Source organism: Rattus rattus, chromosome 6, assembly GCF_011064425.1.
Source record: "Rattus rattus isolate New Zealand chromosome 6, Rrattus_CSIRO_v1, whole genome shotgun sequence".
Classification (NCBI taxonomy): domain Eukaryota; kingdom Metazoa; phylum Chordata; class Mammalia; order Rodentia; family Muridae; genus Rattus; species Rattus rattus.
In genome coordinates, this window is record NC_046159.1 from 19,492,841 (window position 1) to 19,517,049 (window position 24,209).

The 24,209-nt window shown below is 44.8% G+C and overlaps 1 protein-coding gene and 2 pseudogenes across 1 annotated transcript in view; 2 read left to right on the forward strand and 1 right to left on the reverse strand.

Annotated features, from left to right (window-relative positions):
• The window catches only part of Tead4 (TEA domain transcription factor 4), a 104,872-nt gene extending 90,051 nt beyond the window's left edge, over positions 1-14,821 (forward strand). Inside the window, exons 10-12 of the mRNA XM_032905599.1 lie at positions 12,150-12,290; positions 14,455-14,607; positions 14,708-14,821. Coding sequence (XP_032761490.1) covers positions 12,150-12,290; positions 14,455-14,607; positions 14,708-14,821 — 408 coding nt within the window. The remainder of the gene's footprint in view (positions 1-12,149; positions 12,291-14,454; positions 14,608-14,707) is intronic.
• LOC116903224 lies at positions 366-1,770 on the forward strand (annotated as a pseudogene).
• A 7,222-nt stretch (positions 14,822-22,043) lies between the features above and the next one.
• On the reverse strand, positions 22,044-23,471 carry LOC116903220 (annotated as a pseudogene).
• Between the last annotated feature and the right edge of the window lie 738 nt (positions 23,472-24,209).

The following is a 24,209-nucleotide window of genomic DNA, read 5'->3' on the forward strand; positions in this document are numbered from 1 at the left end:
ATTCAAACTTCCACTCCAGCAAGGGAGTGCTTTGAAATCCTGGACCTAGTTGGGGTAGTGGAGAGCTTCAACCCTCCAGAGAACATTGATTTGCATTCTTTCAGGTGACATCACAACCAGCTATGGAACCTTGAAGTCTGTGATTAGGGGCAACCCCCTGATTTAGGTATCACTCGTGAGGTTGCCTCCGAAGTGGTAGCTGCTAGGTTTAGACCTGGTGCCTTACTAGTGATTTGAATAGGACAATCAGTCTCATTTGAAAGATTTTTGGATTTAGCTGCCCACCCAGAGCCAGGCATACGGTTGCTTTTCTCTTCTACATCATAAAGCCGGCACCCTCAAAACACCTAGCCAAGCCGGTCTCCATGTGGCAACCTAAACAGCCCGGGGTGGGCATGAAACCCGAACCTTCAGAACAACGTCGAAAACGGAAAGACCTGGACCAAAGTGGGACAGAGTCTGAAGGTTTGGGACAAGGTTCATCAAGGAACTGCCAAGATGGAACACAAATGGTGTTTCAGAAGCCTGGAAAGGCTCGGAAGAAGATCCGTCAGGAGCATCAAGACCAAAAACTTAAAAAAGGTCAGCCTGGCAAGGGTCAGGGACAGAAACCCCAGGAAGAGGGTTCCAGAAATCTGAAACCCCTAGTGTGTCTGCCAGATCAGGCTGTAGTTGAGAAGTCGCAAGCGACCCTATTCTGTCATGCAGGAAAAACCTCAAAGCCCCCAAAACGAAAAGTATGCTAGGTCACTTCAACAGCTTCAAGGTGGCCATCCTGTGAGGCCATCCTGTCAGAAAAGGCCTCACCCAACCTTTTCTGACACCTCGAACAACAAAGGTGGAATGCCAGGGCATCCTCATGGATCAGAAACAGCTCAGTGAGATGGAGAACCATCTAAAGAGGTTTTCTCTACCAAGAGAGAGAAGAGGTGTGCAGAGGAGAAAAGTGTATGGGGGAACAGCTTGGAGCATGGCTTGCGGGGAACAGAGAATGCAAACATCCTGGACAGTGGTGGCGGTAGGTTACTCCCCAACAAGGTGGCAATACTTGCAGCAGAGAAAAAGCCTCTCACAGACCAAGAAAAGAACCGAGAAATAGAATTTACAAATGAAATGGAGAAAGAAGTTAGGAAGACATTGGGTCCAGGACCCCAAGACGAAATCCTGAGTAACGGATTCAAGCTGCAAATCACCCGAGGAGATATCCAGACCCTGAAGAACGGTCAGTGGCTCAATGATGAAGACATCAATCTCTACATGAATCTTCTGGTTCAGAGAAATGAAAACCAAGGCTACCCTGCTCTTCATGCCTTTAGCACTTTCTTTTACTCCAAGCTAAAGCATGGCGGGTACAATTCTGTGAAAAGATGGACCCGAGGAATCAATCTCTTTGAAAACGAACTTATCTTGGTGCCTATTCACCAGAGGGTCCATTGGAGCCTGGTGGTAATCGATTTAAGAAAGCGAAGCATTGTCTACCTCGATTCAATGGGTCAGACAGGGGAAAATATCTGTGAGACCATCTTCCACTATTTACAAAATGAGAGCAAGACCCGACGGGACATCGAGCTGGACCCTGTGGAGTGGAAGCAGTACAGCTTAACTTCACAGGAGATCCCTCAACAACTGAATGGGAGCGACTGTGGGATGTTCACCTGCAAATATGCAGATTACATCTCTAGAGACCAACCTGTGACCTTTTCTCAGCAACACATGCCCCTCTTCAGGAAGAGGATGGTGTGGGAAATCCTGCACAGTCACTTACTGTAACAGCATCCACCTGGTTGCTATGGCTCCCGCCCGTCCTTTTCCTTTCATGTTTCTAATATATCTCAAGTGGGAAGAGTTGAAGAGACTTTAAACAGGTACTGAGCTGTCTGACCGGATGGAGCCCACTCTCTTCAATATTGTCCTAATGTGGGGTGTGGGACTGCCACCCTAATGCCATCTCTAGAACGCATATGACTACCGCCAGCTTAGAAACTGCCACTGTCCAACTCATGCAAGACTACCTGCTCAAGAAATACTATTTTAATGCTGAATTTAGTCAATGAATTGGTGCTTTTGTTTTTTGTTTGTGTATTTTGTTTTTCGTTGTTTTTTGTTTTGTTTTCATTTGTGTTTTGGTTTTGTTTATTGTTTTGTTTTTGTTTTTTGTGTTTTTGTTTTTGTGTTTTCTTTGTTTTTGTGGGTTTTTTGTTTTGTTTTTTTTTTATTTTGTTTTTGGTTGTGTTCTTGGTTTTGTTTTTCTTTCTTTTTTTTGTGTGTGTGTCTTTGTGTGGTTTTGGTTGCTTTGTTTTTCTGTTTTTTGTTTAGTTTTTGTGTGTCCTGTATTTTGTTTCTTGTTGGTTAGTTTTTGTTATTGTTCTTTTTTGTTTTTGTGTATTTTTGTTTTGTGTTTGTGTTTGTGTTTTTGTTTTTTTATTTTTTATTTTTTTTGTTTTTGTTTGTATTTGTGTTTTTGGTTTTCATTTTAGTTGTTTATTTTTCCTGTATTTTTTTTGTGTGTTTTCTTTTTTTGTTAGTTTTGATTTTTCTTTGTGTTCGTGTTTCTTTTTTTGTTTTTATTTTTTATTTGTTTTTGTTTTTTTTTTGTGTTTTGTGTTTTGTTGCTATTCTGGTTTTTTTTCGGTTTTTGACTTTGTTTTTTGTTTTTGTTTGTGTATTGTTTTGGTTTTGTTTTTTGTTGTTTTGTTTATGTGTTTTTTGCTTAGTTTTTATGTGGTTTGTTTTTTGTTTTTTGTTGGTTAGTTTTTGTGTGTTTTTCTTTTTGTCTGTTTTTTTCTTTTGTTTTTGTGTTTGTGCTTTTGGTTTGTTCTTTATTATTTTTTGTTTTTGTTTTTGTTCGTATTTGTGTTTTTGTTTTTGTTTTTGTTTTTGTGTTTTTGTTTTTTGTTGTTTTGATTTTGTGTGGTTTTGTTTTTTTACTATTTGTTTTTGTTTTTTTGTTTTTTATTTTGTTTTGGTGTTTTGGGTTTTGTTTTTGTTTTTTTGTATGTTTGTTTGTGTTTTCGGTTTTGTATTTTGTTTTTCTGTATTTTTTGTTTGTTTTTTTGGCTTTGTTTTTTGTTTTTGTTTTTAGTTTGCTTGAGTTTTGCGGGGTTTTTTTTGTTTCTTGTTCATTTTTTGTTTTTTCATTTTGTTGGTTTTTTTTTTTTCCATTTTGTTGGTTTTTTTTTTCTTTTGGTTGTTTTTTTTTCTTCTTTACCCTACCCCACTGATTATTTTCCTTAACTCCCTTGCAAACCTTGGCCATTATCATTTTCCAATCCTCTATTTCTTGTTTGAACTATTTCTGAAAGGAACGCTCACATAGTGTCATCCCCTGCTTAAGATCAGGAGGGACAGTAGCAGGAAGAAGCTGGAGCTGTTCACTAGCATCTCTAATGCTGGAGTTGGGTGCTATTAAATTGAAGCTGGGAGTAGTGGTGGTGCTTTTTTAATATTTTGGGCTTTTATAAGCTTGAAAATAGTATAAGAAATGAAAATGGGTTGCCAGGACCTGTGATGTTCTGAGCCACCATACTCTTCTGACTGACTCGTACAGGGTGGAGAACTGTGGCCCAACTATTGCCTGCTCATCCAGGACTATGAAGAAAGCATCATGATCCTTAAAGGACTCATTCTTTGAGGAAAATCCAATGGCAAATGTCTATTTTTTATCTCAGATCTCATTTAATACAAAACCCATCTAGGGTTGAATTGAACTGTTTATTTGAAAAGTTCTATTTAATTTAAAAATTTTTTATTAAAAAAATTTGGGATATATTAAGATGAAATTAAGATATTTTTATTATATTATCATCCCCACTGTGGAAGTTGGGGATTTAATATTTAGGGTTGATACCACGTTATGCAATAACCTATTTTACATGTGGTAGTTTGTATTTAACTTTACTATTCATTATCTAATGGTTGTGTTTATGCAATTTTTACTCAATAAAGTTTAAATTTATTTAAACATTTCACAAGATCTGGTTTCTCCTCTTTCTTTTATGGCATAGTAATAAAACCTGGATTATTGGGGAGTGGGTAAGGATGGGGGTGCTGAAAAGCAGGTGTTTAGGACATAACTCACCACCCTATGCCTTTGATACATTGTGCACGTCCCTGATTGTTATTCTGTTCTGAGTCTCTGCAATGGAATTAGAATGTTCTAGAGAGCACTGGCTCCTTTACCTTGGGTTCTGAAGAGAGATTATATGGGCGTCCGAGTTGAGCAGTGTCCAGTTGAGCTGTAGAGTGGTAGTGATGGACAAACAAATTGATGTACACAGCTGCACTTGTCATTGAAGCTACTCTACATTACGGTTAATGGGAACTTAGGTCCACTGCTCACCCCTACCACAGACTGAGACTGACACTGGAAAGGGGAACAGTGTCTTTATAGTTTTGCCCAGATTTAGGGAGAGACAAATGTCTCAATTCTCTTTTGTCTATAGCAGCTTGAGGATGTATAGAAAAGATAGCACAGAGTTGGGGTAATGGCTCAGTTGGCAAAGTACTAAGAGTGAGGACCCAAGTTACACCCAGAGCCCCATTAAGATGAGCTCCATTAAGGTGCACATGAAACAGGAGCCCAGGACCTTACACTAGAGTAGTTTCCCCTCTATGTTCACTCGTTCATTCAGTCCACATGCTCCGTAGAGGTATGTTTTTTCTCTAATCAGCTGTCCTACTTTTTCTGCAATTTGAAGTCTCTAATCTATTCCTTGAGGACAGAAGATCCTCCAGAGGGTCTTCTGAACCTTATCGTTACCCAAGATGAGTGGTGTCTATTTTCAAATGTTTGATGTGTGTGCTTTTCCAAGGAGCATCAGATGACCTGGAGAGATGGCTGAAAAACCCAAGCTCAGTGGAAGATGGGAGAGCTGACCCCCTCACCACGTGTCCGTGAGTGACACGTGAGTCCATGTGTTCAGTGCTCAGCACCTGAAAAATGAACAGTTTGGAGGGGTAACATATTTGAAGGAAGTTTTTCAATGTCCATAAAATCTAATACAATACAAAAATGCAACATGACAATAAACTGGCTTTCTAATATAGAAGTACTTGATAACAAAAAAGGGAAGTAAAGCTACAAATTGGGAGAGGAGTGGCTGGAGAGATGGCTCAGTTGTTAAGACCACTGTCTGGTTGCTTTTCAAAAGGACATGGGGTCTACGGCCATACCACCCTGAACTTGCCCGATCTCGTCAAAAGGACATGGGTTCAATTCCCAGCACCCACATGGCACAGCTGTCTGTACCTCTAGTTACAGGGGATCTGACACCCTCACACAGACATACATGCAGGCAAAACACAAATCAATGCTCACAAAATAATGAATTACAGGGCTGGAGAGATGGCTCAGTGGTTGAATGCACTGACTGCTCTTCCAGAGGTCCTGAGTTCAATTCCCAGCAACCACAAATTGGCTCACAACCATCTGTAATGGGATCTTGGCACCATCTGCTGGCCTACAGACAGAACACTGTACATAACAAATCTTAAAAAGGTAAAAAGAATTATAATTTAAAAAGAAGGCTGATAATCATAAAAAATTTAGAAACCAATCAGTTATCAAGAAAACACCAGAATAAATGTGTGTCTATACAAAACAGCACACACTGCAGAGAGATTTGAGCTATAATTAATGAGGAAATTGCAAAGAGAAAAGCACAGGAGTTTCTGAAGCAGAAAAATACATCAGAAATTACAAAGAAGAGTGAGTGGTACTGTTGGTGTTGTTTAGAAATTTAAAAGTGATGTACACCGAAAGAAAAGCACCAAGCCAGGCAGTGATGGGGCACCCCTTTAGTTCCAGCAGAGGTAGGCAAGTCAGAGAGTTTCAGGGCAGCAAAAGCTATATAGGGAGACATTGTCTTGAAAATTAAAAAAAATTTATAAAACAGAAAGCAAAAATCTAAAGAGCAAACAATATCAAAATTCATAGCAATTGTGACTAGAAACATTTGTCTTGTCACATAGTGAGAATAGAGAGCCAATAGAAGTCAATGAAAGGCTAAGGACTTCTTCCCTTCCCCGAGAAAAAGGACAAAAGAGACAATTTTCAAGTAATATGCAAATAGTCAATAAGCATGGGAAAGATATAACGAAAATCAGAAGAAAGCAATACTTTTCGACTTATACATAGATAAAAGTACTAAAACAATTTTAAAAAATCTGTGGCTTTCTCTTCTGTGTAGAAGTGTTTTGGCTGTGTGTGTGTATGGGTACCACTTGTATGACTACTACCCTCAGAAGTCAGAAGAGGGTGCTGGATCCCTTGGAACTGGAATTATGGGTAGCCACCATCTGGTCCCCAGGTTCTGGGAAGCAAAACCTGGGTCCTGTGCAAGAGCCACAAGTGATCTTTTTTTTTTTTTTGGTTCTTTTTTTTTTTTTTTTCGGAGCTGGGGACCGAACCCAGGGCCTTGCGCTTGCTAGGCAAGCGCTCTACCACTGAGCTAAATCCCCAACCCATACAAGTGATCTTAACTGTTAAGTCAACTCCCCAACCCCGCCCCAAGCTTCTGTCCCCCAAGCATATAATTCTTAAAGAATACACTTGAAAATGCTGAGCTAAGGGACTGGGGGTTTAATCTGGTTCTAGCATGCTTACCTAGCATGAATAGAGCCTTGGGATTCATCCTAGGCACACAGGAAGCATACATGAGTGTGCATTCTTACAAATCCAGCCCTGGGAAGAAGTGGCGGGGAGATCGCAATTTCAAGACAATCCTCTACTACACAGTAAGTCTGAAGCTAACCTGGGGTGCATGTGTGTGCGTCTCTCGAGTTCTTTTTCCATCATCAACCATACTGCTCTGAGCCCACAGGTCCAGAGTCAGTCGTGCTGGGAGCTGGAAGACATGAAAAATATTATTACAGAGAGCATAAATGAAAAAACTGTGTTCTGATATGGCAGAATAATTTAAATTGAGGTTCTTTCTCATCCCCTGTTGCTTATACCATTAACACTCTGCTAGAGTATTAGAGGTGTCTAATATTTAAGATCCTGGCTATACCCCATGCCAAATGGCAGTGAAAGGACATCTGGATTGTTGGACTAAAGGACCCTTTTGCATAACACGCTCTTATGAGCCAAAAAGCTGTCAGGTTATTCCAATAACCAAGAAACATCTGGGAACTTGCGGACGACTCTATTCCCGGGATAAATCTCAGAAAGTCTCTCCATTGAAACCAAAGACTTGAATGCTATTAATAGAACAGTCTGTGCAAAACAGCACTGAGGCCAGGCAGCTTAAGAGACCCGTGGATGGGTACCTGTGGTGGGTCACAAAGCTGTAGCTTGAAAATGCTGGTGGACGTTCCACTTTATGGAGAACATGTAGCAGATGGCCAAATTGAGTAGGAATACGGTCTTTCACAGGATGTATCTTCATGCTCATGTCGTGTGCCATTCGATGTAGCTGGCCTTCACTAAAGGCAATGTAGTCTTTGGAAGTGCAAAGTGTGCCTGACAGAGTAACCATGAGGATATAGTTATCATTTCCATGCTCCCAGAAGGTTGACAGGAACCTCTGCATCGGAGTCAGTCCCTCATCCTTTTGAAATTTTCCATCTCGAGTTTCATTCAGGCCACGTAGTGCTCTGGGCAGTGATCATTACTGGGCTTTTTCAGCACGTTGCTGGCCATCAGTGGATTAAAGAGCTTGCTCCATAACCATGGGGACTTGAGATTGGATCCTTAGCAATTATGTGAGAAGCCAGACATGGCAGCAAGGCCTGGAGGCCAGGCATTGGGCAGAGAAACGGTCAGCCAACCTAACAGTCACTAAGCTCCAGGTTCAATGCACAAGGCACACAAACTGTCTTTTTTTTTTTTTTTTTAAATATAAGTACAGTGTAGCTCTCTTCAGACACAGCAGAAGAGAGTATCCTATCCCATTGCAGATGGTTGTGAGCCACCATGGTGTTGCTAGGAATCGAACTGAGGACCTCTTAAAGAGCAGGCAGGCCTCTTAACTTCTGAGGCACCTCTCCAGCTCATTCTGGAAAGTCTTTTATGAAAATATGTTTTGCTGAGAACCAATCTCATTGTTTTCTGGACACAGTCTGGTAAAATGGCATGTGATGTTTTTCTGGAACGAATGCTTGAGAGAACCTGTAATATCTCGAAAGAGTATGAGTGGAAACCAACAGACAGTGGACGATGCTTTTGCACTGGTTCACCTTGCAACTCACTGCTCGTCTTCCTTGGGCTTCTCTGATGTTGGTCTTCCCTGAGGACGCTCTTGCCTTGGTTCATTGCTTTCTTCACTTGTCCTGATTCTGAGAGAGAAATGCGTCAATGAACGTCTGGTGGTGTTCCAGCTGCTTCCGCTGACTCCTGATGATTGGTTGGCTGGTGGAGCCTGGAGGTTTCTTCTGGAAGGAGCCACTGTGACTGATTTGTGTTTGGTGTTTGCCAAGTGGACTGGACTGCTGCTGACTGTGAAGATTGCAATCACCCCAAAGACTATTTCTAAACAGGTCCATAAACCCCGTTTCCCATTAACCTTTCTTTTCCCCTACCTCTGGTGGGTGGTGGGCTAGAAGGGAGGGTGAAGCATTTAAAAACCACAATTAAAGTAGGTTTTGAAAAAAACCTAAGTCTACAGGCATGGTGGCTCATGTATTTAATCTCAGCACTCAAGAAGCAGAGGCAGGTGGATCCCTGTGAGTTTAAGGCAACCCTGGTCTACATAAGGAGTTGTAGGATAGTCAAGGATACATAGAGGCCTTGTCTTATCAAAGAAAAGTAATAATAATTAGCTAAGTAACTTACTTAATGAATCTCAATGAGTATAATGAATATTTAATAAGTTACTATTGCTGTCACAGGTGCCTAGAAAGTGCTTTCCTATAAAGTATTCACTCGTACTTTGGGCTCCCAAGGCAACAAAAGCCTGGAATCTCTACCTTCCTCTGTGTTTTTCCCTTACTCTGCACACTTCATCATCACATGCCTTAAGTCAGCGTGAGCTCTGCTAAGTATTAAAGAAATATGTGTTTAAAAACCAAGGCTAGCTAACCTGTCTCCAACAGTTCAAGACACAGAGGTATCTTATCATAGCTTTCATGATGCCCTGTTCTGGACTCTGAAAGGATGCTTGAATGTCTCCAGACACAGTGTTAAATCTGTAATGAGTCTTAATTGCAGGAACAGCAGTGCCTCAAAGACAGTGGGAACTTCTGCTTGTCATACAGAAGCAGAGCTCAGATAATGGTCAAGTAGACCACAGAGATAAGGACCAACCAGGCTGCACAGAGACCAAGCCTGCTTAGTTATGCTTTTGAAACCCAACTCCTATGACAAAGAAACAAACCCTGAGTTTTTGTTTTTACCATTGTATTGGTTAAGGTAAAATAAAGGAATGAAAGAGGTTTGGTGTTCCAGGGCAGTGGTAGCTCACACCTTTTATCTTGGCACTTAGGGGACAGGCTGGTCTACATGGTGAGTTCCAGGGCCACCAGACCTAACAGCAAGACCTTGCCTTGGGAAAGCAAGAGCAGACAAAGAATCAGACTTCTGTAAGTCATTTGTAGGAAAATGGGTGGAGTTAGAAACCATAAAATCATGTCAAACTAAATCAGGCCAACCCAGCAAGACAAATACATGTTTACACACTTACACACACACACACACACACACACATGCACACATGCACACAGACACATACACACACACATACACACATGCACATACACATACAAACACAAACACACGCACACTCACAGATGTTTAAAAGAATTCAGTAATTGAAGTACAGAAGGATGTGTCAGTGAGATGACTTGGTTTACGCCCCTGCCTCCAAGCCTATTGATACACACGGTAGAAGGAGGGAACCAGTACCCGATACCCAAAAGTTGCCCTTTGGCTCTCCCATGCTTCCTCACAGTTTAGCCTCACAGGCACTCAGAGGATGCTTTCCATGGTCTGTGGGGACCCAGCTATCTCTTGAGTTAGCAGTAGAACTTGCCATTATCTATGTGTTTGCGGAAGGCACAAGTTACAGGGTTACAGGCTTATGTCAGTGTTCGAGAAAAATCCTGTGGGGGTCACACTGTGTGGAAGGGTTGAATACTCTGATGCATGAAGATGTCTAGGTTGTAGTAGAAGCCTCTGGACATTGAAACTGTTGGGAATGTGAGATGTCTACCAGAGGATGCTGCAGGTACCCAGGAGAGCCAGCTCACGGGAGAGGCCATGGCTGCAAATGACAGAACCGTGGGGGCTGGAATGGCCAAACTCTTGCACCTCAGATATCACCTTAAGCCCTGGACATCAGTCGTGGAGCTGAGCTGTTTATGCTCCAGAGTTGCAACCTTTCTCTTTAGAGGTTTTGTGGATATGCCTCTGTGTATATGTGAGCTCGTGTGCATGGGTGCCCATGGAGGCGGGAGGAGAACAGAAGAGGGCGTGAGTTGCTTAACATGGGTGCTGGGAGCTGAGCTCAGGTTCTCTGTAAGAGCAGCAAGTTCTTTTAGCCACTGAGTCTTCCCTCGCACCGGGTCTCTTCTTGCTGCTCTCCCCTGCTGTCTCTTTGACATGGGAATGTCTACTTGCCTTTATGATGGGTGGGAACTGTGTGGTTTATAGTTCTATGTGGTCTCCTTTCTGACTTTGCAGGGCTCATAGCTCAGATTACCACAGCAGAGCCTATACTCTGGGCACTTCTGACTCATGGGCTTGACCCTTTCTGGATCTGCAGTGAGTGGCTGCCACAGATTTGCATTTGGAGTCACCAGTCCTCAGCCTGTGGCTCTATTTTTGAAGGTGATGGAGCTTTTAAGAGGTGTGGGCTTGCCGCTGAGAATAAGACTCTAAAGGCAAGCCCTTGAAGGTTATACACACTCGTGATTTTGGCTTGCGGCCTTGGCTTTCTGTCCCATACGATGTGAACAGCCACTATCTTATCTTGGTAGTACAAGATGGAATCATTCTGCCATGCCTACCCTGCTATGAGGGACTGGGACTGCGATATAAACCTTTCCTCTCTTAGGCTGTCTGTGGTATTTATTTACAGCAACCTTAAAGTATTTAATACACTATGCAACCAAGAATTAATTCACATGCACCCACGTGGGCAGCTATGAACTTAATTCTCATTGTTTTGGAAGCAAACCAGAAAGTCTGGCACTGAGCCAGGATTCTGGGGTAGGCGAGGCCCTACTGTGTCTGCTGTGAACAAATTGTGAACCAATTCTTCTTTTCTTCTCTCCTTCAGGTCCTTCCAGGCTAAAAGTTCTCTCACTGAGCTGTACCCAAGTCCTGCCCCCCTTTTTGTGGTAGTTGAAAAGTCCATTCATAATTTTTTTATTCCATTTACACCAACTTTAATACAAGTGTTCTTAAAAATTGTTCTTGGTTTGTTCATGAAAACTTCATAAGACATTAAAGCAAAGCTAGGTGCCATCTCAAACTATTTCCATGTTAATTATTCTTTACACCACATATATGTTAAGCAAGTATCAAAAGAGAAAATCACAGAAGTCTAAAAAGAAAAACTAAAAGAAGAAAAGGAGCCTAACACATATTATTTTGTTTACAGCTGTCTTTGTTTAAGGCTTTTGTTCACACACTGAGCCAAGAACACCAAGCAATTCCTTTTTACTGCATCTTTACATTTACATTTGTTCTTAGATTGCCTAAGACATTTAGATACAAATAAAATATGTAGCAAAAGTAACAAAAGCAAGTAACTTTTCTAATAATGGAATGTGAACTGTTTCTTCCCTAGAGTAAATTGCTTCCCAGCTTTGTCTAGAGAGCACTGGTAAAGGGTGTTCAGGTGGAGACAGATGATTTCAATGTGCATCCAGCCACTGGACCTTTGTGCCACAGGGTCACAAGTGGCACCTACAGACAGTACACTCCAATTATGCCTTTTGTTTCCTACCAACCAGCACAAAACCAATAGGTGTGCAGTTTTCTTTGCTTAAACACTGGCCCTTTCGAACCTACAATGTACCAAGAGTACTATGCTAAACATGCATAACCCCTGTAAAAATCCCACATTCTCCATATTGGTGAAAATGAACTTAAGTCAACTGGCTCTACTTGTCTGCCCCTGCCTCCATTCTGTGAAAGTCCTGTTCTCTGGTCCTTGGAACCCTAGGACACACCTGCAAACAACCACACCTTCCTCTGTCTCTGGCAGGCAGACCTCAATACCAACATGGATGATGAGGGCAGTGCCTTCTACGAAGTCTCCAGCCAGTATGAGAGCACCGAGAACATGATTATTACCTGCTCTAGTAGGTTCTGTTCCTTTGTCAAGCAAGTGGTGGAGAAAGTTGAGGTAGGAGCTCACACAGTGGGTGTAGGGCAAATGGGGGTGGTCTGTGTGCACTCTTTCACTGGTCTCCTGGGAGTAGGATCGCTAATGGAGGCCCTGGGCAGAGGTGGGCATCCTGTCCCTTCCACACACCTAGGATTAGGCATGAGGCATCTGATAAGTTACTGATTTAATTGCCTGTCCCGCCCCTCAGATCCCTTACTGAATCTTCTGGCTGGGATCCTTTCAAACCTTCCTGGGAAGCACTCCACATCCTCTAGAGCAGGGCCAAAGCCCAGGCTAGCCCAAGGACTTCTCCCTAATCCATCTGTGTCTTTGACAGCTGAGCGTGGGGCTAGGAGAGGCCTTTCCCAGTCACACAGCTCCCTAGTGGCAGAGGCAGGTGAGTGGGTGTTCAGGGTGTGTTTGCTTCTCACTGTTTCCTCTTTGAGTAGTGAAAACTTTGAGTCCCTTTGCTCTAGTTGTTTGGGCTTTTGTAAGAGCCTGAGTGTGCAAGCCATGTACTGTACTGCTGAGTATATCCTCAGTCAACCCCAGTCCTCCTCCCCTCCCTTCTTCTTCCATTCTCCTCCTCCTTCCTCCTCCTCCCTCCCTCCCCCCCTCCTTCCTTCCTTCTTCTTCCTTCTCCTTCCCTTCCTACCTCCCTTCCCTTCCTCTGTCTTCCTCCCTCCTTCCCTTCCCTCCCTCCTTTCCTTCCTCCTTCCCTCCTACTTCTCTTCTTCCCTCACCTTCTCTCCATCCCTTCTTCCTCCCTTCCTTTATTCCCTTCTTCCCTCCTCCCCCCTCTTTCCTACTTTCATTCCTTTTCCCCTCTCTCCCTCCCTCGCTCCCTCCCTCTGTTTCTTCCTTCCTCCCTTAAGAAAGTCTTTAGCTGCTCTTATCCCAGAACATGAAGCTTACTTTTCAATTGTGGAGAGCCACAGAAACCTTCCACTTGGGCAGAATTTCCTGCTTCTCTTCAGGGCAGGCAGCCTGATGGTGAGCACAAGTTTAGAAAACCTGTGCTGATCTCTGTAAACCTCCTCGAGCCCCACTTCCTGTTGGATGTTTAGGGTTGTGTTAACACCTGCTGACCCCCTTATCTCTAAGGGAGCATCAGGTTGTCCTCACTATCCACTGGTTCCAATAGCTGTGACATTCCAATCCTGTTGTGTAATGACAAAATGGCACCAAAGCCTCCACCCCAGCATACCTGTGACCCTGAAGTCTATGACTCTGTGGAATGTTTAACATTGTGGCGTGGAGGAAGAGCCACCTTTAAGATGGACATGAGCCACAAGCTGCACTGTGAAGCCGGGCACACCGTGCGGAAGCCATGGACCTGTGGGTCTCTGAATGGGACACACCCACTAATGGCACTGAAAAATTTCACAGGTTTGCCCTGGGATATTATAGAAAATTATTTATATGATTGATGAAAATAAAACACACCTCGTGGCATAAAAAAATGACGTTGTGCACAGAGCAAGCTGGTAACCTCCTGGCCCACAGTGATCTGAATTGATGGTGTTCTCCGCCTGGGTTGACAGCCACCTCATGTCAAACAGCTAGGTGCCAGGCAGGACCTGAGAAGGGACCTTTGCTTTGGGGTTGCAATCCCAGAATTGGCAGGAAGCTACCATGCCTGTTAGCACCACTGAGGCCCACTCATGTAACTACTCTCCATCTTGGGAGTGTAGTCCAGTAGTGACAGTGGGCGTGTGCAAGTGTGCTGTGGTTTGTTTCGTTTGGTGCTAAAGATGGATGCCAGGTCTCAGCGGTTCAGCGTCTGTACTGCCTCAGCAAAGGCAGTTTTTACAAAGCCCCTCTAGTTATTTACTTTCATTAAACGTATCGAGGTGCCCATGTCTCTATCCAGTCGTCATCCCACAGGTCATCCCTCTAGCTCCTAGGCCAACAGCATCCAGCACCGAAGTTCATGCCCTTGGCTGTTCCATCTCAAAGGTGCTGGTACCCTCCCCGACCCCGCCTAGTGTGCAACGCCTGCCCTCCTGCCCATCTCATTGCTGCTACTTCCGGGTCTTTACCTGTTCCTCTCCTGGAAGTGTCTGCCTGTCTTGTCACTGACAAAGGAGAGAGGCCTGTCTTCAAATCCAGGAACTTCTAAGGATGGGTCTGGGCTGGAGTTGAAGGGACTCTAAGCCTCTGTTCCCCTGGGAGTCCACAGACAGAGTTTGCTCGCTATGAGAATGGTTACTATTTGTACCGCATCCACCGGTCCCCACTCTGTGAGTACATGATCAACTTTATCCACAAGCTGAAGCACTTACCTGAGAAGTACATGATGAACAGTGTGCTGGAGAACTTCACTATACTGCAGGTATGACGTGCGGCAGATGCCGCGGCTGGAGTGCATCAGTGGGTGGCGCCAATGGCTTCCCAATCCAGAGCTTTAACCCTCACCTTCTTCTCTCCTGCAGGTGGTCACCAACCGAGACACACAGGAGACCTTGCTGTGTATTGCATATGTCTTCGAATTTTCAGCCAGCAAACAAGGGGCTCAGCACCACATCTACCGCCTGGGGAAAGAATGAGAGACTTGGAGAGCAATGGTTGGGGGCAAGTCAAGGAAATCGGGACCTCAGAGGGAACCTTCTGGGACAGCCCCCAAAAGTGCCAGGAGAGCCAATCAGAGTTGCTAGTTCTTTCCTTACCTGGAGCAAACTGCCTGATCTCGCAGTGCTCAACCCCCAATAAATCCAAGGTGTCAAGTATTTTCAGAGGAGCTGATTTAGCCTGTATGAACCCAGAAGGGCAGTGGAGAAGGGGGCACCAGGAGGCAAGCTGGAAGCGATACCCAGAGGTGCCCCAGGATGGCCCAGGAACCAGAACCCCGGTGGACTCAGCCAGCCTTATCACCAAGACACCAAAGCTCAAGACCCAGTGGTCCCTTCTGAGATGTTAGAACCCTGTACTCTGCTGCTGGTCCTGAGGACAGATAGCACATGGGTCACACACCCAGAGATGCTGTGCAGGACTTAGTGCACACTGTCAGTCAATCCTGCCATCGATACCAGAGTTTCGATATGGAAGAAGCTCCACCCCTACAAAAGAGGCTGGTTTTAGGTGTTGCTGCAATACAGTTGGATTGAGACCCTATGAAGAGCTCCTCAGGTGGCTTTGTTTCTTCTGCAGTGGCCCAGAAGGGGACAGGGGCTCCAGACTGAAGCAAGGCTTGGAGGTAGGGCTTTCTGCTTCAGGGCCAGCATTTCCAGCTGCCTGACCTTGAAGGGTTCCTCAGCTTCTCTATTAGTCCCCTTTTTCCTCTGTTCAGCACTTAAGAGGGGAGAATGTTTGTACAGTACCTGAGTCTTTTGGTGCCAGTTAAATGATCCAGTCCTCAGCCCCTTGCCTCTCTCCCTCTGGAGGGCCTGGATCTGTCGCTCTCCTGACCTCTCAGGGTGTTCTGGTGTCTGCTTCCCCAGTTGGAGCCAGTTGAAGTAGTCTCGAGCCTCAGGCATGTGTGTAGCCAGGACTCAAGGATGCATCTGTGAGGATATAGCAGTGGGCAGGGCAACATTGTGAGGATGCTACAGAGGTGAGGAGACAATGGCTCTGGAGTCAGTCTTGGTTGACTTTGGTGTGCAACCTTTAAAAAAAATGTTGTGGTGCCTCAGTTACCCCATCTGTAAAATGGGTATAACGTTCACCTACCTCGTGTATGGACAGTGCCTCACACAGTGCTGAGCACATCCATATGTTCAATAAATATGCATCAGTACTAACCATGGCAACTTCAATTCCAGCTAAAGATCCAGGCTGGAGAACTATGCACTAGGGTGTGGTGGTCCCTGCAGCAAGTGCCTATCACAGAGAGGACGGATCTGAGGGTCTCAGGGAAGAGGTAGCATGAGGGAACAGGTTATGAGAGGAGGGTGGCTAATAATTACTGGTGTTATTTCTGTGGTTTTGGTGTTGGGGCCAGGGTTTGACACAGACTAATCGAACATGACACTATTCAAATAAGTGTATGGGAGCAGTTTGGCAGCATCTCAGATGAGGAAGACAGACTGGGCTACCCAGTCTTTCTGGAGCTCCAAGTTCCCTCTCCTTAACACAAAGCAATTTAACCCATACCCTGCTCCCTACTACGTTAGGATGGTGGCCAGACACAAGCCTCCTTCCTTCCTTTGGTGCAGGGTAGAGGTCCTGCCATCACACGAGGTCAGGGGTACCAGAAATTCTACTGCAACCCTGGCCTTGTGACCAGGATTCACCAGTCCACATGCAGGCCTGTGTTTGCAGTCTCCCTCCCCTGTTCAAATCCTAGCCCTGGACCCCTCCTGCTGCCCAGGAGCACACTCTTGGAAGCACCAGCCTCAGACATTTCAGACTTCTATGGAGTCAGCCTCTTGGGACATGAGGAGTACAACCTTTTCCTATTGGAAGCAGGTCAGTCCAGATGTTTGGGTCCCAATGTGGGTCGTTTTTCCTGTGTTAAGTGACCTCAGTGGTCTAATGGAAATTTACCATAGAAGACTGTCTAACTGACTCTCCATTCAAGTCAACAGGGAACCTCCCTTATCCCACCAAGGTGGTACTGGGCTGAAAATATTTAGCATTTTAAGATGAGGTTTTCCTCTCTTTTCTGGGCTATTGTCTCCAGTGATCCCCCTGCCTCAGCTTCACAAGGAGCTGGGACTATGCATTCTCCCCACTGAGCCTTGCACTCCTATTTTGAAGACTGAAAAAGCAGGGCTCACAGAGTTTTGGGAATTGGGTTCTGGTGTTGGTGTATTTTTTTCCTTTGCTTTGTGAGTGGTTGTTTGACTTCTGAGGTGTGGCAGGCTCTGGGAATGTGACCATGAACAGAATATTCAGGGTGGCTGTGAGCTTGCTTTGGACTGAGGTGGGGGTGAGGTGTGGTTGGCAGCAAGTTAAGGAGACTTGTAGGAATTGGGAAGTGGGGGAAGGTGGGTACCCAAGGTCAGCTTCACTGATGAGGGAGGCTGATGAGTCCTGGCCTCTGCACTGACTCCTGAACTGCAGACAAGTGGATTCGAAGGAAGGAACATTCCAAGGGAGAATCGAGAGGTCTGGAGAAAGGGAGGGGACGGGTTTTCCCCAGGGGTATGGTGACTGACCTAGGTTGGACTTACCCTTAGCTAACAGGCCAGGATGGAATGCAGGCAGTTTAGTCCTTTGTGTCCCCTGCACACCCCTGTAGATGTGCACTTTGGGATGCTCTTATGATGGGGGTGTTAAGCAAGGGAGTACATTCCTTTGATGCTATTTTTAGAAGAGAGCTCTAGAGCATTGGGTTTGTACAGAGAAGCAGGTGGAACTGTTGTGGGGTGGGAACCCATCCAGCCTGCTCCCCTGGGCATCTGGGGGTGGAAACTATTTGTTTTCTGGATCTGTTCCACTTGGCAACCAGTCAAACACAAGACAGAGTGTAGGCGGCATGGCTACCCATGTCATTGGGCCTGCGAGATGAGCAAGGGTCCCCAAAGTCCTAGGAAGAGAGCGCCCTCAATCCTGGGAGTGGAAATCTTCTTGTGCTACCTAGTTAGCAGGAAATGTCAGAAATGGATGTAGGGACAGATGAGAGGTCTTTTGCCTCACAGGGACTGACATTAATGGGGCAGATTGTGCCAACCAAGTGTCACAGGAATGGAAAGTGTGTGCCCACCCCACTCCCACCCCACCCCGCCCCAACACACAAAAAAACACACACACACAAAATCTAAAACAAATGAATAAACACACAGATACACACACACACACACACACACACACACACACACACACAGAGAGAGAGAGAGAGAGAGAGAGAGAGAGAGAGAGAGAGAGAGAAGAGTGCATGTGTATGCATGTGTACAAATATTTGTGTCCTAGACCTCTGCAATACACCTTGTGTCCCTAGTCTATGGTGCACCCAGTCTTTCCCAGACTGGGGACAGAGTCAGATGGCAGAGGTTAGAGGACTGAGGGAAGGCTGGGACCTGGGACCTTGGGCAGTGTAACCCCTATCTGGGCTCCCAGGTACAGAAGAGAACACCAGAGCAGGGGGAGCTTCCCCCAGGTTTCTACTTGGTGGTCGCATGGGCCTGGCACCTCGGGTAACCCATCTTACAGATTAAAAAGAAAACCTTTGCCGCAAAGACTTGACTCTTTTTTAAAAAAATTTTTTTTAATATTTATTAACTTGAGTATTTCTTATTTACATTTCGATTGTTATTTCCCTTCCTGGTTTCCTGGCCAACATCCCCCTAACCCCTCCCCATCCTCTCCCCATTACCACCCTCCCCCCAACAATCACGTTCACTGGGGGTTCAGTCTTGGCAGGACCAAGGGCTTCCCCTTCCACTGGTGCTCTTACTAGGATATTCATTACTACCTATGAGGTTGGAGCCCAGGGTCAGTCCATGTATAGTCTTTGGGTAGTGGCTTAGTCCCTGGAAGCTCTGGTTGCTTGGCATTGTTGTTCATATGGTGTCTCGAGCCCCTTCAAGCTCTTTCAGTCCTTTCTCTGATTGCTTCAATAGGGGTCCCGTTCTCAGTTCAGTGGTTTGCTGCTGGCATTCGCCTCTGTATTTGCTGTATTCTGACTGTGTCTCTCAGGAGAGATCTACATCCGGTTCCTGTCAGCCTGCACTTCTTTGCTTCATCTACCTTATCTAATTGGGTGGCTGTATATGTATGGGCCACATGTGGGGCAGGCTCTGAATGGTGTTCCTTCTGCCTCTGTTCTAAACTTTGAAAGGCTTGACTCTTTATAGAATATAGCTAACTGATATGCCCAGCTAAGCATCTGGCTGCACAGCTGTGATCCTCTGTATCCCAAACCCCTGACCCCCAGAAGAAGAAGGACACCATCATGGACTTACACAGTGGAGTCAAATCTCTAAATATCTTCAAAAAAGTGTCTGTGACTTGGCTTTTGTATATAGACTTAAAAAGGGCGCAGATATGTGTGTTCCTCTTGGACAGTCAGATCCCAGACAGTGGGAATTGTGGCCCTTTTTACACTGTACAGGTGCATAACATTCAATTTTAAGGTTTTTGTATTTTTTCTATATAAACCTTCATCTCTTCAGTCTTCAGTAAAGTCTGTCTAAACACAGATGTCTGCACTCATGTGCTTTCTTTGTGCAGGAATGGAGTTCTGTGCCTGTTACAGAGCATGCACACCAGCAGTGCACAAAGGACAGGTGTGCTGGGAGCACACAGACCATCGGTGCACACAGGGCAGGTGTGCACTGGAGCACACAGACCAGAGGTGCACACAGGGCAGGTGTGCACTGGAGCACACAGACCAGAGGTGCACACAGGGTGAGTAAGCACTGGAACAGGCCCTGTAGAACCAAGCCTATGGGAGCAGGAACTGAACTCAGCACTGAAGAGTTAGAATGCTCTTGGAAAGGGCACACTAGGAGGCTGGCCATGGTTCCACAGCAAGAACAGGCACTTTACTCAGATCACCCACTCTACTGTGCTAAACTGACCTAGTCTGGGCTTCAGAGAGGCCTGGTGCCTGATGAACCTGCTGCACTTTCTCCCTTGGCTCCTGGTCCTGAGCAGGGATGCATGGGCCTTGCCTGGATGCCTGGGCCTGCCCTTTAGTGGACACCTTCCTCCCTGGACCAGACTCAGGAAGGACAGCAGGTTCTTATTTGGGTTGGGAGTTGGGGCCATGACTGAGAGGAGAGTTGTAGCTGAGAAGAGAAGCTGTGGTCAGCCCTGTGCTGAGACCTGGTGCATTTAGGGAAAGAAGAGGAGAAGCAGGAGTGTGATTTGTTCTCAGTGGTAAAGCAAAAAGGTTTTAGAGTCAGAAGAGGTCAGCAGCTGCTCTTCAGAGGGAGATGAGGGAGACGGAGATGAGCATGGAGAAGTGACCATTTATGTAGAGAACCTTGTCTACTTTTCAATTTCAAAAGATAATATGCTAAGTATGGGTGCTCTGCTTTCATGGATGTCTGTGCACCACCTGCATGCAGTGCCCACAGAAGCCAGAAGAGGGCAGTAGACCCCTTGGAACTGGAGTTACAGAGAGCTGGGTGCTGACATTTGGGTGCTGAGAATCAAACCCCAGTCATCTGGGAGAAGAGCCAGGGCTCTTACCTACTGAGCCATCTCTCCAATCCCTTTACCTTATTTTTTTTTTGTAAAAAAAGAATTCTAACTCCACTGCCCCTGCAGGTCGCTTTCTCTTGAGAATTAAACAAAAGCCAATAGGTCTGACTCCTCTGTAACCTAAAATTTTCAGCAGTGTTTTAAATGTCCAAAGAGAAAATGTTTTGCAAGGGGAAGAATACTGGAAGATCTTTGTCTAGTTACTTATTTTGAACAATCAAGGGACCTGTTTTGTTGGGTTCAGCTTGCACACCTTGTTACTTTGTGTATCAAGCTATTGCTTTTATGTTGTCTCCTTCCCTTGCTCTTTGATTATGGCTCAGTTACCTCAGTGTCCTCTCATTGTTTAATATCAATTTTATGCTTAATTAAATTAGTTTACACTACTTAAAACAATTAAACAGCTGGGCATAGTGGTTCAGGGCTGTAATTCTAGCACTGGGACACTGATGAGCTCTACACCAGCCCTGACTACAGGGACAAATCCTTTCTCAAAAATCAAAAGAAACAAAAATTTAGCAAGAGAAAAAGATAAAACTTAGCTTTTAAACATTTAGTATAAAATATCCTATCTTTATAGTTTGACTGCTGTGAGGAGACAACATGAACAAGGCAACTCTTATAAAAGTACAGCATTTAATTGTGGCTGGCTTACAGGTTTAATGGTTCAGTCCCTTAATGTCATGGCAGGAAATATGGCAATGTATAGGGAGACATGGTGGTGGAGGAGCACAGAGCTCTACATCTTGATCCAAAGGCAGCCAGGAAGACACTGGAATTTGACACTGGGTAGAACTTGAACATAGGAGACCTCAAAGCTCACCCCTACAGTGCCACACCTCCTAATAATAACATTGCCCATGGGCCAAACATTCAAACACAGAAATCTATAGGGGACAAACCTATTCAAACCACCACACCTGTCTAGAGCTGACTTGAAAAATCTTACACAATCTTCTACATTTAACATTTAACACTAAATTAACTTAATGCCAATCAAGTTTTGAAATAATTTTAGGAAAACAGTGCTATTGTCAAACAAGACAATTAATTTAAAAATTTAGAGAAAATCGACAAATTCTTAGAAAATATAACCTCAGCAAACTGAGAGGAAAGGAGCATTTATATCGCTACTAAAGTGTGAATGAGAATTATAGCTTTTCCCCCAAAAGAAAACACCAAAAAAAAAGGATATTTTTCTAGCAAGTTCTGTCCTACATTCAAGAAACCTGAATTCATTGGGAAAACAAAACCAAAACCAAAACAAAACCAAAAAAAATAAAAACCAAACAACAATAGACAAAACCAAAAATACAAACGAAAACAAAACAAAAAACAATGAAAAACAAAATACACAAACAAACAAACAAAAAAAAACAAAATGAAAAACACCAACTCATTGACTAAATTCAGCATTAAAATAGTATTTCTTGAGCACGTGGTCTTGCGTGAGTTGGACAATGGCAGTTTCTAAGCTGGCGGTAGTTATATGCGTTCTAGAGATGGCATTAGGGCGGCAGTCCCACACCCCACATTAGGACAATATTGAAGAGAGTGGGCTCCATACGGTCAGACAGCTCAGTACCTGTTTAAAGTCTCTTCAACTCTTCCCACTTGAGATACATTAGAAACATGAAAGGAAAAGGACGGGCCAGAGCCATAGCAACCAGGTGGATGCTGTTACAGTAAGTGACTGTGCAGGATTTCCCACACCATCCTCTTCCTGAAGAGGGGCATGTGTTGCTGAGAAAAGGTCACAGGTTGGTCTCTAGAGATGTAATCTGCATATTTGCAGGTGAACATCCCACAGTCGCTCCCATTCAGTTGTTGAGGGATCTCCTGGGAAGTTAAGCTGTACTGCTTCCACTCCACAGGGTCCAGCTCGATGTCCCTTCGGGTCTTGCTCTCATTTTGTAAATAGTGGAAGATGGTCTCACAGATATTTTCCCCTGTCTGACCCATTGAATCGAGGTAGACAATGCTTCGCTTTCTTAAATCGATTACCACCAGGCTCCAATGGACCCTCTGGTGAATAGGCACCAAGATAAGTTCTTTTTCAAAGAGATTGATTCCTCGGGTCCATCTTTTCACAGAATTGTACCCGCCATGCTTTAGCTTGGGGTAAAAGAAAGTGCTAAAGGCATGAAGAGCAGGGTAGCCTTGGTTTTCATTTCTCTGAACCAGAAGATTCATGTAGAGATTGATGTCTTCATCATTGAGTCACTGACCGTTCTTCAAGGTCTGGATATCTCCTCAGGTGATTTGCAGTTTGAATCTGCTACTCAGGATTTCATCTTAGGGTCCTGGACCCAATTCCTTCTTAATTTCCTTCTCCCATCTTATCTGAAATGTGTATTTCTCGGTTCTTTTCTTAGTCTGTGAGAGGCTTTTTCTCTGCTACAAGTACTGGCAACTTGTTGTGGAGTAACCTACCACCACCACTGTCCAGGATGTTTGCATTCTCTGTTCCCGGCAAGCCAGGCTCCAAGCTGTTCCCACTTACAGATGTCTCCTCTGCTCACCTCTTCTCTCTTGGAAGAGAGAACCTCTGTAGATGCTTCTTGATCCCCCTGAGCTGTTTCTGATCCATGAGGATGCCCTGACATTCCACCTTTGTTCTTCAATGTGTCATAAAGGTTGGGTGAGGCCTGTGTGGGTCGGACCTCACATTATGGCCACATTGAAGGTGTTGAAGTGACTTTCCATATCTTTTCTTTTGGCAGCTTTGATCTTTTTCCTCCAGGACAGAATAGGGCTGCTTGCGACCCTTGACACAATTAGTAAACTTCTTCTCAGTGATAGCCTGCTATCGAGGACACTCTAGGGGTTTCAGGTTTCTGGAAACTTCTTCCTGGGGTTTCCGTCCCTGACCCTTGCCTGGCTGTTCTTTTTGAAGCTCTAGGACTTGATGCTCCTGAGGGGTCTTCTTCTGAGCCTTGCCAGGCTCCTGAAACACCATCTCTGTTCCATCTTGGCAGTTCCTTGATGGACCTTGTCCCAAAGCGTCAGACTTGGTCTCTGTCCCACATCCGTCCAGGTGTTTCCGTTTTCGACCTTTTCCTGAAGCTTCCGTTTTCATCTCACCCCGGGCTCTTGAGGTCACCACATGGAGCCCGGCTTGGTCTTTCGAGGGTGCTGGTTTTCTGATTTCCAAGCGACAAGGAACCATATGCCTGGCTCCGAGTGGGTACTGTTGGGTTGTTCCAGTAGGGTACCAGGGTCTATTGGGCTCTTCTTTATGTAGTTGGCTTTGCATGTCAAGGTCAGTCAAAGACGAGCAAATTTGGCAATCAGAAACCCAATTGGTGAATAGTCAGATGTTGGCAGTTCACCGGGATCCACTCTGGGAACCTGTAGGGAATTCTAAGAATACTTCCCCAGAAGTATCCTTCTAGGGCACTGTTACAAGCTAAATGCCCAAAACTTAGAAGTCAGACTGATTGTCCTAGTCAAATCACTAGTAAGACACCAGGTCTAAACCTAGCAACTACCACTTCGGAGGAAACCTCACGAAATGATACCTAATGCAGCGGGTTGCCCTAATGACAGCCTTCATGATAGCTGGTTTTGATATCACCTGAAAGAAAGCAAACCAATGTTCTTTGGAGGGCTGAAGTTCTCCCCGACCCCAACTAGGTCCAGGATTTGAAAGCGCTCCCTTGCTGGAGTGAGAAGTTTGAATGAATTGATACATAGTTCAGAGTTACCTTAATCACCTCAGCATAATCTAACTGTCCTGACGAGTACATTCGTCTTTTAGGAACCTGCCCCATCATGGTCAATTATGGGAAACAAAAAGTAAGTGCCCTTCAACATATCTTCCACAATACGCTTGATAATTACCAA